General features: G+C 39.4%; 2 protein-coding genes across 3 annotated transcripts; one reads left to right on the forward strand and one right to left on the reverse strand.

The window, feature by feature from the left end:
• The first annotated feature begins 4,928 nt into the window (after window positions 1-4,928).
• On the forward strand, window positions 4,929-7,600 carry LOC122047703 (protein YELLOW LEAF 1, choloroplastic-like). 2 transcript variants are annotated; one of them, XM_042609139.1, is made up of 5 exons: window positions 4,929-5,034; window positions 5,467-5,550; window positions 6,467-6,603; window positions 7,133-7,208; window positions 7,300-7,600. In XM_042609139.1, exons 2-5 carry the CDS (start codon window positions 5,493-5,495, stop codon window positions 7,497-7,499), a joined length of 471 nt encoding a protein of 156 aa, XP_042465073.1. In that variant the 5' UTR covers window positions 4,929-5,034; window positions 5,467-5,492; the 3' UTR covers window positions 7,500-7,600. The 2 variants fall into 2 exon arrangements, with proteins under 2 accessions (XP_042465073.1, XP_042465074.1); XM_042609140.1 differs by having other exon boundaries at window positions 4,939-5,034; window positions 5,477-5,550.
• Window positions 7,601-8,502: 902 nt separating this feature from the next.
• Window positions 8,503-11,119, reverse strand: LOC122049641 (glucose-1-phosphate adenylyltransferase small subunit, chloroplastic/amyloplastic-like). Its single transcript, XM_042611000.1, has 9 exons — window positions 10,841-11,119; window positions 10,225-10,521; window positions 9,850-10,119; window positions 9,586-9,765; window positions 9,372-9,475; window positions 9,181-9,292; window positions 8,995-9,093; window positions 8,724-8,843; window positions 8,503-8,619 (listed from the first exon to the last, which is right to left on the reverse strand). The coding sequence occupies exons 1-9, from the start codon at window positions 11,111-11,113 to the stop codon at window positions 8,503-8,505; spliced, it is 1,572 nt and encodes a 523-aa protein (XP_042466934.1). The 5' UTR covers window positions 11,114-11,119.
• Between the last annotated feature and the right edge of the window lie 4,282 nt (window positions 11,120-15,401).

Consider the following 15,401-nt stretch of genomic DNA (forward strand, 5'->3'; position numbering starts at 1 on the left):
GGTCGACCGAACCGTTGACAAGTCAACTTCCTGTTGACTTGCTCTGGTTCGGCTTCTTTGGGTGATTTTGGTCAACCGGAATAGGGCTCACCCGAACCCAGTTCCCGGCCTTCTCCTCGAGCAGTCTTCCGTCCCGGCTTTACTTCCCTTGAACGCCGCACATGTTCTTCACGCCCATCGGTGTACTCTTCCGCAGCTCTCTCGTCCTTCGGACGCACCGAGCCCGTCGGCTCCCTTCCCGTGACGTCCTTTTCGCTAGCTGCGTCTTTCGCTCGACTTCCTGTGCTCCTAAGTTCCTGTATACTTAGACACAGGGATTAGATAAATAGGACCTAACCTAAACTTGGTTGATCACATCAAAACTACTACGGGGTCAAACAATCTCCCCCTTTTTGATGTGCATCAACCCAAGTTCAGGTTAAGGTAAAAACAAACACATAGTAATTTAAAGAAATTACTAAACTAACATTTTAGAAATAAATTTGCAATTTAAAGTAATTACAACAAAATTTAGTTAGTTAATTGTTTAAAAAAATTTTAAACTCCCCCTTAACTGAACTTACACTTATCCTCCCCCTTTGATCACAGCAAAAACGAGGTACAAAAATATTGTCAAAGTCTTTTGAAAATAAAAAATATTGTCAATGTGAAAAATTTTATTTAATTTTTCTAAGTAAAATTTTTTTTTTTGGAGAATTTCTAAGGAAATGTTAAAAAAAATTTCAAAGCATTATTTAATTTTAATTTTAATGCTTTTATCATAAAGTTAATTAAACATTTTATTTCGATATTTCGGCTTCCAGATCGTGGCGAGACACTAGGCCTTCTTGGTTATTAGAGCAACAACCACTTCCTTAGACAAAGCTTCATAAAGAAATTCATTGTTTAATTTACTCGCTGTTAAGCTCTAACTTATATAGTTTTAATTTAGTAAATATTTTGGAATCCAGTATAGATTCCTTCCTACTGGATTACTCAAAAATTTAGGGGGAACATAATTTCTGGGAACTTTCCTAAGTTGTCCCTGATATTTTCTAATATACCAGTTTAATTTTCCATAAATTCTTAATTTTGATTTTGGAGATTTATTTAAGCATGCATCATGATTTATCAATTTCTCAATTTCAACTTTTAATTTTTCATTTTCTAATTTTAAACTATCATACATTTCTAGTGGGCATGCTTTTGCTTAGTTCAATTTCAATTCAGTATTTTCTTTTTCTAATTTAGCTAAGTCTTTAGAGAGAGCTATAATAAATTGAAATGACTGTTTAGGTTTTAGTGCACGTACCTCACTTACCTTATTTGGTGAGACTCCCCCTTCATCGTAGCTTTCCTCTTCTGATGATCCTCCCCATTCATCTATGCTCATCTCTGAGCCCGAGTCATCTTCAAGGAGATGGTTGGCCACCAGTGCTAGTCCCGAGAAAGCTTCGGCTTCTGACTCGGAGGATGAAGAATCATCCCATGTAGCCTTCAGACTCTTGCGTGTAGAGGACGTCGATTTTTGAGGCTTTTCCTTGTTCTTTTTCTTCAGTTTGGGGCAGTTATCCTTGATGTGCCCTTCCTCATTGCAATTATAGCATCGGACTGTCCTTCTGTTGTATTGATGCTTCCTCGACTGCGATTTAGATTTATTAGTTTTAAGAAATTTACTGAAACATCTTACCAATAGTGCCGCTTTGGTTTCGTCGATCGATGCTTCGGAGTTGAGATCGTCCTTTTCGGCTTGTAGGGCAATGTTGAGGTTCGACTTCTCTACTGATTTCTCTGAAAGTCGAGACTCGTGAAGTTCAAAAGTAGAAAATAAGTTTTCTAAACTACTTACCTCAAAGTCCTTAGAGATGTAATATGCATCTACTAAGGATGCCCAGTCTGGAGTTCTGGGGAAGGCGTTGAGCGCGTATCGAATGAAATCCCGATTCGTTACTTCTTCTCCAAGATTGATTAGTTGAGTTATTAGCTCCTTAATCCTTGCTTGGAGTTGCTCTACCTTCTCGCCATTGTTCATCCGGAGGTTTGTTAGTTGTGTCCGAAGGATGTCGCGCCTCGCTAGCTTTGCTTCCGAGGTACCCTTGTGGAGCTCCAGGAATTTATCCCAGAGGTCTTTTGCGGAGTTGTAGCTTCCGATCCGATTTACCTCCTGGGGCAGAAGAACGCTGAGCAAGGGAAACTCAGCCTTTCCGTTAGCGATGAAATTAGCCTGCTCCTTCTTCGTCCATTGGTTTTCTTCATTGTCTTTTGGAGCTGCAAAATCATATTTCATTGTAATAAGAATGTCAAAATCCGTTTTAAAGAATACCTCCATTTTTCGCTTCCATGTAGCGAAATCTCCGTCGAACTTCGGGGGATGAATGTTCGCGCCGGCCATTGTTTTGATCTTTGTGCTTCAGACGACGATTAGTCCTTCTGAGGCTTTTGGGCTCTGGTACCATTTGTTGGTGCAGCGGAGACCGACAAGATGGGGGTGAATTGCCTGCAAATAAAAACTATACCCTCCTCAACCAATTTAAACTCAAGTAAATGCAATAATTATAAATTTAAACAAAACTAAACTGAACAGAAAAAGAAGACTCAGCTATTTATTTGGTTACAACTAAGAAGGTTGTTAATCCAAGGCAGTAATAAAGCGCTATGAACAATCTCCTTCTCTGAAGGCGGAGAAGCCTTTTACACACTTGGAAGCACAGAGCTATTGCTAGAATGTAAGTACAGGAGTTGTAGTTCGATTTCGTTGTCTTCAATAGCTACCCGAAACCCCCTTTATATAGGGGTTCTAAAGCTTATCAGCTAACCTGATCTTCGGGATCAGATTTTGACTCGAGAGGGATCGGTCGACCGATCCCCAGGTTCGGTCAACCGAACCTACTGTACCTGCCCAGTCTTCCATCCAGGTGCAGTCTCTCTGGATCGAGCTTGGGTTCGGTCGACCGATCCTTGGGTTCGGTCGACCGATCCTTGGGTTCGGTCGACCGATCCTTGTGTTCGGTCGACCGATCAACCAACGGTCTCCAGCTGAGTTGGCCCGATCAAAATGCTCGACTGAGTCTGTGGATTATCTTCGATTCGGTCGACCGATCAGAGTGTTCGGTCGACCGATCAGTCCGGCTGGCTACTGATGTGTCTTCTGATGTGTCACCAACGGTTCTGATGAAAAGGGGTTCGGTCGACCGATCATGGGGTTCGGTCGACCGAACCGTTGACAAGTCAACTTCCTGTTGACTTGCTCTGGTTCGGCTTCTTTGGGTGATTTCGACCAACCGTAATAGGGCTCACCCGAACCCAGTTCCAGCCTTCTCCTCGAGCAGTCTTCCGTCCCGGCTTTACGTCCCTCGAACGCTGCTCACGTTCTTCACGCCCACCGGTGTACTCTTCCGCAGCTCTCTCGTCCTTCGGACGCACCGAGCCCGTCGGCTCCCTTCCCGTACCATCCTTCTCGCTAGCTGCGTAAACAGGACCTAACCTAAACTTGGTTGATCACATCAAAACTACCACGGGGTCCAACAGTTTAGTCGCCAAGTGCTGCTACCCATCGTTCCGATCGGCACAGGGGACGGGTTAGTACTGCCTATCATCCCGATTGGTAAAGAGGACGGGTCACAGGGCCGAACGTCCTAGGCACCATCTACCCCAATCACGACCCAGAGATCTACAGGCACATGGCAAATGAAGCCGAATGACTTTGTCTTATACGTCGATAAGCAATTAAGGACCGAGCACTATTAGATCGGACATGGAAATCACCTAAGGCCCCAACTGTCCAGTCAGTCGGACTTGCAGTCTCTTTCGACTAGACTTGAGAGGGAGGCTTGTGATGTGGCGATAAAGAGGAGTTTACCTGACACGGGTCAATTGTCATATTATAGGTCAAAATCAAGGCGATCAACTCCATGACTTAAGCCAAGCCGACCTGAGCAGGAACTGGCTACAGTAGTCGATCAGAGGAACCATTGTCCAATCGACCGTCTGGATGAATCAGTATCCGGTTAGCCCGGTCGGTAGGAGAGTGGGCCGAGCGGGTCACCCGTACAGCTCAGGGTATGGTGTTGGCATTGTACATATTAATAATGAACCGATAAAATAATAAAAGAGGAAAAGACAGATACTTAATAAAAAGGAAAGAAAACAAAAGAGAATACTTCATCTAGCACTGAATACGAAGAAGTGAAAATAAAGATGTCTTCTGTCGATAATTAATATCATTAAATAGGAGAAGATGGAGGGTCACTAAGAAATGTATAAAAGAGTATGCTAGGTATAAAGAAATGCAAGATTCATCTCTATTTCTATTATTTTTAATTTCTCTTCCTACTATTATTTCTAACTTGAGCGTAGGAGGGTGTAAGGAACCCCTTCCCTAATTTGCCGCCACATCCCAGCTTTTCAGTTTCATGATTTCAGACATGATTATTTTGCCAACACTAAGTACCCTTTTCCTTATTTGATTTATTTTATAGAAAGAAATGAGATCTTCATCTAATCAATGGGCCGTCGCATTCTCGACTTTCCAACTTAACCCTTTCAGCCAAGATTAGCCTCCATATTTTCTTTATAAAAAAATAATAAATCTTGAGGAATTTTATCCCGCAACAGTAAGATAGCGGAAATAATTAGTTTATATAAGTTGAAAATTGACTCCAGATATAGCTGTGACAACCATCGGTGCTAATCCACAGGGCTATAAATCTATTTCCACGCGGCGCCGCGTGATGCCGCATGAAGTCCGCAACCAACACGATGAATTGAAGACGGTGCAATAATAGCGTTTGGCGGAGAAGAGGAGACAGGTGTCCAAAACTAATAATGAACGTGATCGAGAAGCACTCGTATCGGTGGAAGGCCATCGGGTGGGCTGAGCGGCCCATTAATAATTTCTTTTATAAAAAGAAACGTAGCTCTTGGAAGGCCCGGCCCATTTAAAGCATTGCCTTTATCACATTGCCCAATCCATCTGCTAACTCCTCTTCGCCTCGCGTTCTGGTCGTCTCATTTTCCCCGCGGCGCGTTTCTGAGGGCGTCCGTAAGGAATTGAAGGTATCCTCCTCGTTCCTTTCGATCTCGTGGTTCTTCCCCAATATCGATTTTGGAACAATCATTTATTGTCTGCAGCTTTAGTTCCTTTTGATAGATCGATTCAGTTTATCCTTTCCTTTTGGTTTTTTTTTCTTTTTCTAGGAAATTGGTTTTTATAGAAATTAGACAGGATTGTGATCTGAACTTGTATGCCCTAGTGCCCTATGAGCTGGGGCGGTGACTTAATTTTTCTGCAACCGTAGATTAGGGGATTTTGCGGTTTGGGGCAATATTAAACAGAAGGGGAAATAAACAAGTTACATAGGGATCAATTGTTTGAGATAGAGATTTTGGAGCCCGTGACTCTATTTTAATTCCATTATGGATTGTATCGAGTTACTTCTAATTGTGTCCCCTTGTTTTAATTTTGTACTGATGGTGCTCGCATGCTAGTCTTCTGCAGAGTTTCGAATCGCATCATGTCTCTAACAGGGGCAATTGCGCCTACTCTGGCGACTGCAGTTAAAAACTTTCAAGGTACAACCACACTAACATGAGCATATGATGATTTTGTGATAAGCATGATTGTCTATTTTCAGAGTGATATAATATTTTGACTTTGCCCATGGATCTTGGTTTTTTTTAATAAATTGTAAAGTAAATGGAAAACTGTTGATGTCATAAACTAGTTGTTTTTGATACTTGTGAGGTATTTAAACATTAAGGTAGGAGAAATTTGTGAATACATGTTTTAAGAATATATAGGTCTGAGAAGAATGCTGAGCTTTAAATTGTAGAGGTGTTACAGTTGGTTCACAACCAATTAAAGTACCAGATTCGATAATTAGGCTTGGATCATAATAACAGTATGTAGCCGAATGAGTACAAGTTAGGCCAAGATGGAAGCTTATTGGGGCTTATGTAACTTGTCCAAGGTGATAGCAGTTTGGCTTAGGCACTTTGTGAGATCATGAATTTGGCCAAGTTGAATGTAGTCTTGCGACCGAGGCAATGTAGCTTCAAGGTTCCACTTTGCTGGCAAAGACTGTGTTCATGGTTGCAACCCGATGCCTTTATAGCAAGTAGTGGAAGTGTCCCATATCAAGAGGAAATGGAAGTATAGCAGGAACTATGAAAATTTTAATAACACAGAAAGAATCTAAGGGAAGGCTTGGTGGTATACTCTCTAATTGTTTTTAGCAAAACATATACAATTACAGGAATGCCTCTCTAATTGACCAGTTGACCCACTAACCAGTCATCTGAAAATTTTTCAGTCCAATTTTTATGACTATGATGCCATCTAAGCTTCTAGGTAGTTATAAAATGAGGATTCTGTGTTTTTTACAATTTTATGACATGTCTTAGCATTGCTCTATTTGTTTGCCCTAATTTTTTGCTCTGTGCATGAGTTTTCTGATCATATATAGTGAAATGCTATATTTCGATGCAGGGATAGGAGAATCAAGATGGATCCACCTGCAAGGTTCTCCTCTCTTGATGCCAAGAACCACCAAATGCCATCCATTAAGACAAACATTGGATGCTCGGCGAATTGGCTCTGCTGCAGTGATTTGTGCTGCTGCCTTGGTATGTTTATTTATCTGAAAAATTTCTACTGTTCTATAAGGCTTGTTTGCCTGTATGGCATTGGAATGTTGACAGATAGAAGCCTTAGGACATTAGTTACTTAGGTACGGTTTCTTCTGTGTTTCCCGAACTTCTGATATTTCTTCTAGCACGAATCAGATTTTGATCTAACGTCAAGTCAGTAAATGGTTAAGTTTTGCCGCAGATCTTGTTTGCTGAGTTCTCTTTTAAGCCACACAATCAGTTATGTTTGGTTGCTTTGTCCAGAGCACAGGCACAACTAATGGCCTACATGAATACAAACTGTTGTGATGTTTGCTAAATCAGCTTCCTAAAACTCTCTTTTATCTTCGTCAGAGTGTCGACACAGATAATCTTTGCAGACATTTGATATTTCTATTGATCACGCGTACAAATTGACAAATAGTAATGCTGGGCACTTATCCATATCCACAACAAATATTAACATCCAAATCTAAGTTACACAGACATTTTCCTTCATTATGTTCTACCTTTGTCTCACTTGCAGAATGCAAGATGTGCAGCGGAGCAAACGCAGACAGTTACGCGCCAATCGTCCACGATAACAATTGCTCCTGTCCAAGGTAACCAACGAAGCTCTAAAGCCAAAATCTTCAAATCATGCCAAGTCAACAGTTTCTTTCATGGTTAAAACACCTTATCTTATTCTTTTAGGAAAGGAGAAATCACCAGAGCTTGACGATGGAGGAACAGGCTTCCCTCCTCGTGATGACGACGGTGGTGGGGGTGGGGGTGGAGGAGGGGGCGGCCACTGGGCTGGTGGTTTCTTCTTCTTCGGCTTGCTCGCTTTCTTAGGGCTAATGAAGGATCAAGAAGACGAGGGGTCCTACGGCAAACAGAAAGCAAGATACTGATCCTCGCCCATGTTTTAGTTTATTAAATACATAACCAGTTTGTTCTCCGACATCAAGATTTGTTTGTTTGCATGAATTCATATGACATCTTGTTTCCTTAACATCAACGCCCGACTAGATAAATATAATCAGGTTAAAGATCTAATAGAATTTCCTTACTTATAAATCACTAGTAAAGATCTAATAGAATTTCCTTATAAATCACTAGTAAAGATCTAATAGAATTTCCTTACTTATAAATCACTAGTAAGATGAAAACAAATGTGTATATCTAATCTCTTGTTTAATAGGAAATAATTTTCCAAATTTCTATGACAATTTTTTTTTCTCAATTTATAAATTAATTATGAAATTAAGATTAAAAATATTTTTATATTAATTTGGATAAATCAAATAGCTAAATCATATAAGCTTCTTTATTTTTCATGTTATATCCATTAAATTTGTTAATTTATTTATTGTTTTGTCAATTGAATCAGAGAAATTTATATAAATTAGTATTTTATCCGTGCATCAAATGTTATTTTAATATAGATAGATGTGGTTGTAATTTTTTTTTTTTTTGAATAATGATAAAGATTAATGTAGCCAGCAAAAAGGAGAATATTAATATAATTTAATTTTGGATTTTACTAAATCAATTAAAAGTTAGTTGTTAAAGGTCTAAATTATTAATTAAATAGTAAGATTTATTTATCATACTAAATTTATTTTAACATTTAATAAATTCTATGTCATAAAATTTTAATTTTTTTTAATCCAAAATTATGTTAATTTATTTTTAAAACATTTGTAGTAATGACAATATAGAACAAATATTCTTTTAAAGTCAACTTAATTTCTAAAATTCTCAAAACAATCAAAATAATCAACTTATTTATTGATAGAAACACAGACTGTTAAAAAAATTCAAATACATATCATCCAAAAAAAACTTTATCATTTACTCTACATAAAAACTAAAAAATAAAACTTGTAAATTTAAATGAAAGAGGAAAGACAATCAAATTATTGTTCCACTTGGGATTAAGGCATCTTTTATTATGGTGACAATACCGCTTTTGATAAAGTATCCATGAGCCTCCCTTGATGCTTCTTGCACATTTTCAATATTAATGATCTGCAAAAGCAAATCGATAAAGAGTGTGTTAGAATTTTTATATTTTATATTTTAAAGGGAATCACAATTCATAATTGTTTCAGGATCAATGAGTTTGACAACACCTTAACGTTCTCTCCCATTCGAACATTTTTATCAATGATGGCTTTTCTAATGTGAGAATCTTTTCCAATTCCGATTGGAAAACTACCTTTCGCGGCTAATAAAATCTTGTCAGCTTCGGTCTACATATAAGAAAACGATGAATTACATTCATAGACAATATTTTATGGATTTGTTTATAAGTAAAATGAAAACACAATATGAAATACTGAAAATGTTACTTCTAAGTATCAACTTATCGAATTCTGATCATCAACCATATGTAAGTTTTACCTCATAATAATCAGCTCCCATTAGTAAAGTATCTTCTACCACTGCACCTTCCGAAATACAAGATCGAAGGCCAATTACAGAATGGTGAATCTTGCATTTCTACAAATACAAAAATATACAACAAGTATTTAGCAAAGTTTGTAGGGAAGAAAAAGTGTTAAAATAAAAAATCTTAAAAGGTCTTACTTGAATCACACATCCCTCGCCGATGACACTATTGGTAACATCAGTATCAAGCATTATAGATGGAGGCAAATATCGAGCTTGAGTATATATTGGATATGAAAGGTCATAAAAACTGCAATTGAAGAGCACACTCTAGTGACTACAATGAAGAAAATTATAAGCAAAAAAATCCTTTAATTATCTTAATTCACCTGAAATCAGGTACGGGCTTCTTCGTTATCCCAAGGTTAGCATTGTAAAATGCTTCTATGGTACCAATATCTTCCCAGTAACCATCGTATAGATAAGCTTGTACCTTTGTTTACAAATTAATCGTAAATTAAATCTAACAAAGCAGAGTACTTAAACAGTATACTAATAACATCATTAATAGATCAAACAAACAATTAGAAGGGTGAGACATACTCTCAATCCAAGGTTGCAAGCCCCAGGAATTACTTCGCTACCAAAGTCATTTGCCGAAGGGAACTTATCGCGAAGCAACTTGAGCATTATGTCTTTGCTGATAACATAGATGCCCATGCTAGCAATAAAAGGCATCTTCTTTGCTCTTTCTACATCGAGGCCCAAAATAGTAGTATCCACCTGCAATTTGTGAACAATAAAATTACTTAAGATTAAAACAAACTAGTTCTTGATAATTTGTAAATTCAGATGAAATTATTTCACCTGCATTGCCTTCAATTGCTCGCCTTTTGGCTTTTCCGCAAACTCAATGATTCGTCCTTCTTCATCGATTTTCATGAGGCCAAAGGCAGTCGCACGCTTTTCATCCATTGGCAGTGCAGCCACAGTAATGTCGGCGCATGATTCTCTATGTGATTGAATGAATTTCTCATAGTCCATACGATACAAATGATCCCCGGCAAGAATCAAGAATTCCATCACGTTGTGCTCCTCAAAAAGCCACAAGTATTGTCTTACAGCATCAGCAGTGCCCTGAATATGATATTCAAATACAGTATTGAGCAAGCCAGTTATATCTAAACTTATACGAATACAAAATTTCCTTATTATAGACAATTGAATTATGTATTATAATACCTGAAACCAGTTGGGATTCTCGGGGCTTTGTTGGGCAGCAAGAACTTCGACAAATCCTTCATTTTGGTAACCACCAATGGTGCTTCCATAAGCCCGTGCGAGGTGGCGATTTAGCGAAGCTGAATTGAACTGTGTCAAAACATAGATCTTGGAGATGTTGCTGTTCAAGCAGTTGCTAACGGGGATATCGATGAGTCTGTAGTTGGCACCGAGAGGAACTGCTGGTTTAGCTCTCTTCTTTGTCAGTGGATACAGCCGCGTTCCTGCGCCACCACCTAAAATAATACCCAACACACTCTGTCCACGAAGGGAGATAATAAGTTTAGTTCTAAATGAGTTTTGATTAATCACATGCACCAATCTTGAAATATTGAAAAGAAAAATCCACGAAGGAACACCTTCTTTTTCCTCAATCTACTAGTAATTTCAGAAATTTGAAATCAGATAATTCACAAGAAGAATAAGAAAAAGGGATCTAACCACAACAGATCAGTTTGTGCATTGAGAACAAAAGCAATTCGTAAAAAAAATAAATGACTACAAAATCAAGGAAACCCGATCAGATTTCAAGTATTCAAAATTCCAGAACAACAAGTAAAAGGATCAATCGACTCACTCGACTCGCGTCGGGGAAGAGGCAGGTCTGCGAGTTCTTCGAATCGGTTACAGCCTTGGGGGAGACGACCAAGGGGCTCCTCGTCCTCGCCTCTCTTCTCGTCGCAGCCACCGGCCTCTGGCGGACTAATTTCGCGCCAGAGAGACTGTCGGAGAAGGAAAGGCGGCCATTGCGGACGCCGAGGAAGGTGCGGTCCTCTGCGAAAGGCGAGGGCTTGGAACGAACGGCGAGAACGTTAGGGGAAGAGAACAACACGCCGATCGAGGAAGCCATTGCGGTTTGGCCGATATTTCGAAGAAGAAAGGATGAAGTATCAATAGGCTTTCTCTCGAGTTTATATAGATCCGAGAAAAATTATAATTTTTTAAATTTATTTCCATCTTTCATATTTGTTTTATTTTAGAAAAAATAAAATAAAATAATTTAAAATTAAATTAAAATCCGGTAATTTAGATGACTTGGCATCCTTTGACCCTTATTTAAGTATCAATATTAAAAATCTAAATTGAGTTTTTCTTAATTTTAATTTAAGAAATTTTTTTATTGAAATTTAGTATTAGATTTGATAAATCCAATAACTTAATTATTGGTTTTTTTTGAAGATTTTTCACATAAATACATAAATTAATAATTTTTTTAAAAAAATATATTAATTAAAGTTATAAATTTACTAATACATGGATTAATGGAATTTTTTATTTTTTTCATAATAATCAATTAAAGTTTTTAATTTAATTTGGAGAAGTATAATTTAACTTTTCAATTATAATTGTCAAAATAAAAATTCAAATTATTAATTTTTATTTTTAAAAGGAATGTGTTTTAACAGATCAAGCTAATGGAGTTGAATTAAGAATAGCTTAAATTGTTTAGATTAAATATTAAAAATTTAATTTAAGAAAAAACATATTTTTTTATTAAATAATAGTTAATAATTTTTTTTTTTACCAAAGTTACTATATTATAATTTTGATATTATTTCCTTATATACTTTAGTATTATGATATTAGTACAAGGTCGTAATTTATTTCTAATTATAAAAGTTAATATAAAATTAATTTAGTATTCAGTTTTTTACAAACTGTCTCAAATACCTAAATCGAACTCTATTTTAAAATTATACACACTCAATATTTTTTTTAACTCTTCACATTTATATTCGGGTTAATATTCTTTTTTAAATGCACAAATTTTTATTAAAATATCTGATTTATTTTTAAAAAATACATTATTCTCAATATATTATATCAAATTAATATTTAGACGCATAGATATAATAAAAAATAAATAAATACATAAGATTTAGTTTTATATTATTCTGAGTTATTTAAGTTCATCAATTAATTTTAACCAAAATCGACTGATGTACATAAAGAGCACGGAATGACATATAACCAAGTTCTATGTTCGTCTAGTTCTCTTGATTATATTTATGTCCTCAAACATTAATTTAATATAATGTATTGAGAGCAATAATTTTTTTAAACATATATAAATATATCTAAAAAGTCTACTTCGTATTAAAAAAATTACTACACTCAATATATTTGGTCAAATTAAAATTTGAGACCATAGATATAATCAGGAATACTAGAAAAATATATATAATCTGATTTTATGTCATTTCAAACTCTCTAGGTTTATACTGATTTTATCTAAAATTGGTCAAATCGATTAATTGACCTAAAAATTTTGGAATGACATAAAAATATGTATTACATGTTCATCTAATAGGCCCCAAGATTTTTTCCGTCAAGTTATTAATCCCTCTTGCCAATGGCATGACATCAGTATGAATTAGATTTTTTAGATACATGTATATTTAAAAAATTATTGTTCTCAATATAATATATCAAATTAATGTGTGAGACATGAATATAATTAGGAAAACTAAAGAAACACATAAAACTTGATTCCATGTCATTTCAAGCTCTCTAGATCCGTCAGCCGATTTTGATCGGTTTTGGACAAAATTGATAAATAAATCTAGAGAACTCGGAATGATATAAAATCATGTTCTATGTGTTTCTCTAATTCTCGTGATTATTGGGATTCAATTAAAGTTCCACATGAAATATTTGAAAAATATCATGGGTTTAAAAGGATATATGATGATCCTGTCTGAACTAGGAGTCAACGGACGCTGGGGACGTGGCGCTCCCTGCTGGATCCTTGAGTGCTCCGGCGAACCTGCAACAGAACCGAGCCGAGGGGGTGTCCCGGTGACGGCCCTCCGACGCTCAAGTCAGGCGAGGAAATAGCAAAGAAGTGACTTCAGAGATCCAGACGCGCGTACCTCCGGTGAAGAAATGGAGGCCTTATATAGAACTATCGAAAGAGCCCAGGCACGTCAATCGAAGCAGTCATCTGCTTTAGACCATACCCAAGTATGGGCCTGTCAGAAGAGCATATATGAGACCATACTGCTACTGTATCCACCTCTCCCTGATGTGACGGCGGGATCTTCCATCGTGCAATCTCGTGTACGGCCTTATCATCAGACGTGCCTTCTCTGACATCACATATCTCGAGACAAGCGCATAGGCCGCTCGACTACCTTTATACCCTCGCCCTTATCTTGGCCGAGCGGACCACCCGCTCGGCCCTTAGGTCCCAGCCGAGCGGACTCCTGCTCGGCCCTTAGATCCTCCTGCCTTGGCGTCAGAAACCCAAGCCCATGGATGGGTTATCTATAGCTCCGCTCGGACCATTATCCGTTGGGCCAGCCCTCCATTCTTACCGCCGGATCACTTGCCTTCCCTTCAAGTCTAGTCGAAGGAGGCAGTGAGTCCGACTGACTGGACTATGTGTCCGAGCGGGCGGTCATCGCCTTTCCGTTGCTTATAGTATCCGTGGGGCCGTTCAGCCCTTCATCCAAATTCAGCCGTTCGGCTCTTCATTCCGGTTGTCTTGTCGCTCAACATGGGTGTTTGCTTGTCTAGATCTTCTCGAAAATCACGCAAATCCTTTTCATTAAGACGGAGCATGCGCGGTATGGGCGCATTAATTGCACTCGGTGACAGGGCGCCACGTGTCGACCCTTGTGTGGCGGCGGCGTCACTTACGATGGGACGCACTCGTTTGAAATGGACGACCCGATGGCGTCCTTGTTTCTCGTGACCTGGATCAGACGGCGGAGGCTGACCGGCCTCGGCCGTATAAAGCCTCCGTCCCCTTTTTTGGCCGTATATTCGCTCGCGCGTTGCCTTCTGCTTCGTTCTGTTGCTGCGGTCTCCGGCGATCTAGTGTCTGGTTTTTAGGCGGAGATCACCTCATCGGTGATTCTTTCCACCCGTTTCCTTCCCAGTGAGTCCTCTGCCTTCACTTAATAGGTTTTCCCTGCGCATTTCGCTCCTTTCGTTTCCCTTCCTTTGATTTTTTTCTGAGATGGCGAGTTCCTCCGAACCCGCTGTTAACATTTCGGGCCCCTGGTACCTGACCATGGAGAGCCGATTCGATGAGGAGCATGCCCAGCGCCTTGTTCGGACATACGGGCTTCCTGATGACCACGAAATAATTATAGCCGGCCCGTCCGACCGTCCACATGACCCGCCGATCGGCTCCATTTGTTTCTTTTTAGACCAATTCCAGGGCGGCCTTAGATTTCCTACCCATCCATTTATTCTGGAGGTTTGTAATTACTTCCGCATCCCGCTCGGCCAGCTTGTGCCGAATTCCTTTAGGTTGCTGAGCGGGATGGTCGTCCTCTTTAGGTTGCACAGTATTCCTCTTGACCCTAAGATATTCCATTTCTTCTTCTACCCCAAACAATCCGAGCCGGGCACTTTTATCTTCCAAAGTAGAATAGGCTTTAAATTTTTTGATAACATGCCGACCTCCAACAAACACTGGAAGGAGTTTTTCTTCTTCATCCGACTTCCCGATCGGCCAGCCTTCCGCACCCAATGGCAGACCGCCGTGCCGACCCAGCCGGAGCTTGGCAAGTTCAGAAGTAATCCAGCCTATCTTCATGCGGCGAACTGGTTGTCCGGCCAGCGATACAAGATCGACCAGTTGCTCTTGAAGGGGGTGCTATATATTTTCGGATTATCTCCCGTTCGGGCGAATCTCCCCTTCCGCATGAGTAAGGACTCTTTACTCTCTTAGTCTTTTTTGTCTAACTGATTTTAATTTCTTTCACTGCAGCTGACGTCATGTGGCGATCCAAGGCTACCGCTCACTTGAAATTGAAGTCTGTAGAAATTGAAGCGGCCACCAAAAAGGAGCTCGCCGAGCGGGGTTTAATCCCTAGCCGCCCGGCAGGTGCAGGAGAGGGAGGGGCACAGTCCGCTCCTGAAACAGAAGCTGCCTCATCCGCTTCGGCGGCGGTTGAGGCGGAAATCGATCCTGTTTCCTCGGCTCCCGCCGAGCTGGGCGTTCCCCAGGTTGGAGATCCGCCTTTGGAGGTTCGGCGGAAACGTCGAAGAGACCCCCGCCTTCACTCAGCCCAAGAGGGGGAACCACAGGCGCCGATCGGCGTAACTTCGCCCGACCGCACGCCGTCACGGATCGGGACCCCTATGGCTTCGCCTGCCGCACAGTCTTCTGGCTCTCCTCCTAG

Source organism: Zingiber officinale, chromosome 2B, assembly GCF_018446385.1.
Source record: "Zingiber officinale cultivar Zhangliang chromosome 2B, Zo_v1.1, whole genome shotgun sequence".
Classification (NCBI taxonomy): Eukaryota; Viridiplantae; Streptophyta; class Magnoliopsida; order Zingiberales; family Zingiberaceae; genus Zingiber; species Zingiber officinale.

Coding starts and splice junctions, on each gene's coding strand:
- LOC122047703 (XM_042609139.1), top strand. CDS start 5,493: ATGTCTCTAACAGGGGCAATTGCGCCTACTCTGGCGACTGCAGTTAAA. Junction 6,604..7,132: donor TGATTTGTGCTGCTGCCTTG/GTATGTTTATTT, acceptor TCTCACTTGCAG/AATGCAAGATGTGCAGCGGA. Junction 7,209..7,299: donor AACAATTGCTCCTGTCCAAG/GTAACCAACGAA, acceptor TTATTCTTTTAG/GAAAGGAGAAATCACCAGAG.
- LOC122049641 (XM_042611000.1), bottom strand. CDS start 11,113: ATGGCTTCCTCGATCGGCGTGTTGTTCTCTTCCCCTAACGTTCTCGCC. Junction 9,293..9,371: donor AAGCCCGTACCTGATTTCAG/GTGAATTAAGAT, acceptor CTTCAATTGCAG/TTTTTATGACCTTTCATATC. Junction 8,844..8,994: donor TGGGAGCTGATTATTATGAG/GTAAAACTTACA, acceptor TCTTATATGTAG/ACCGAAGCTGACAAGATTTT.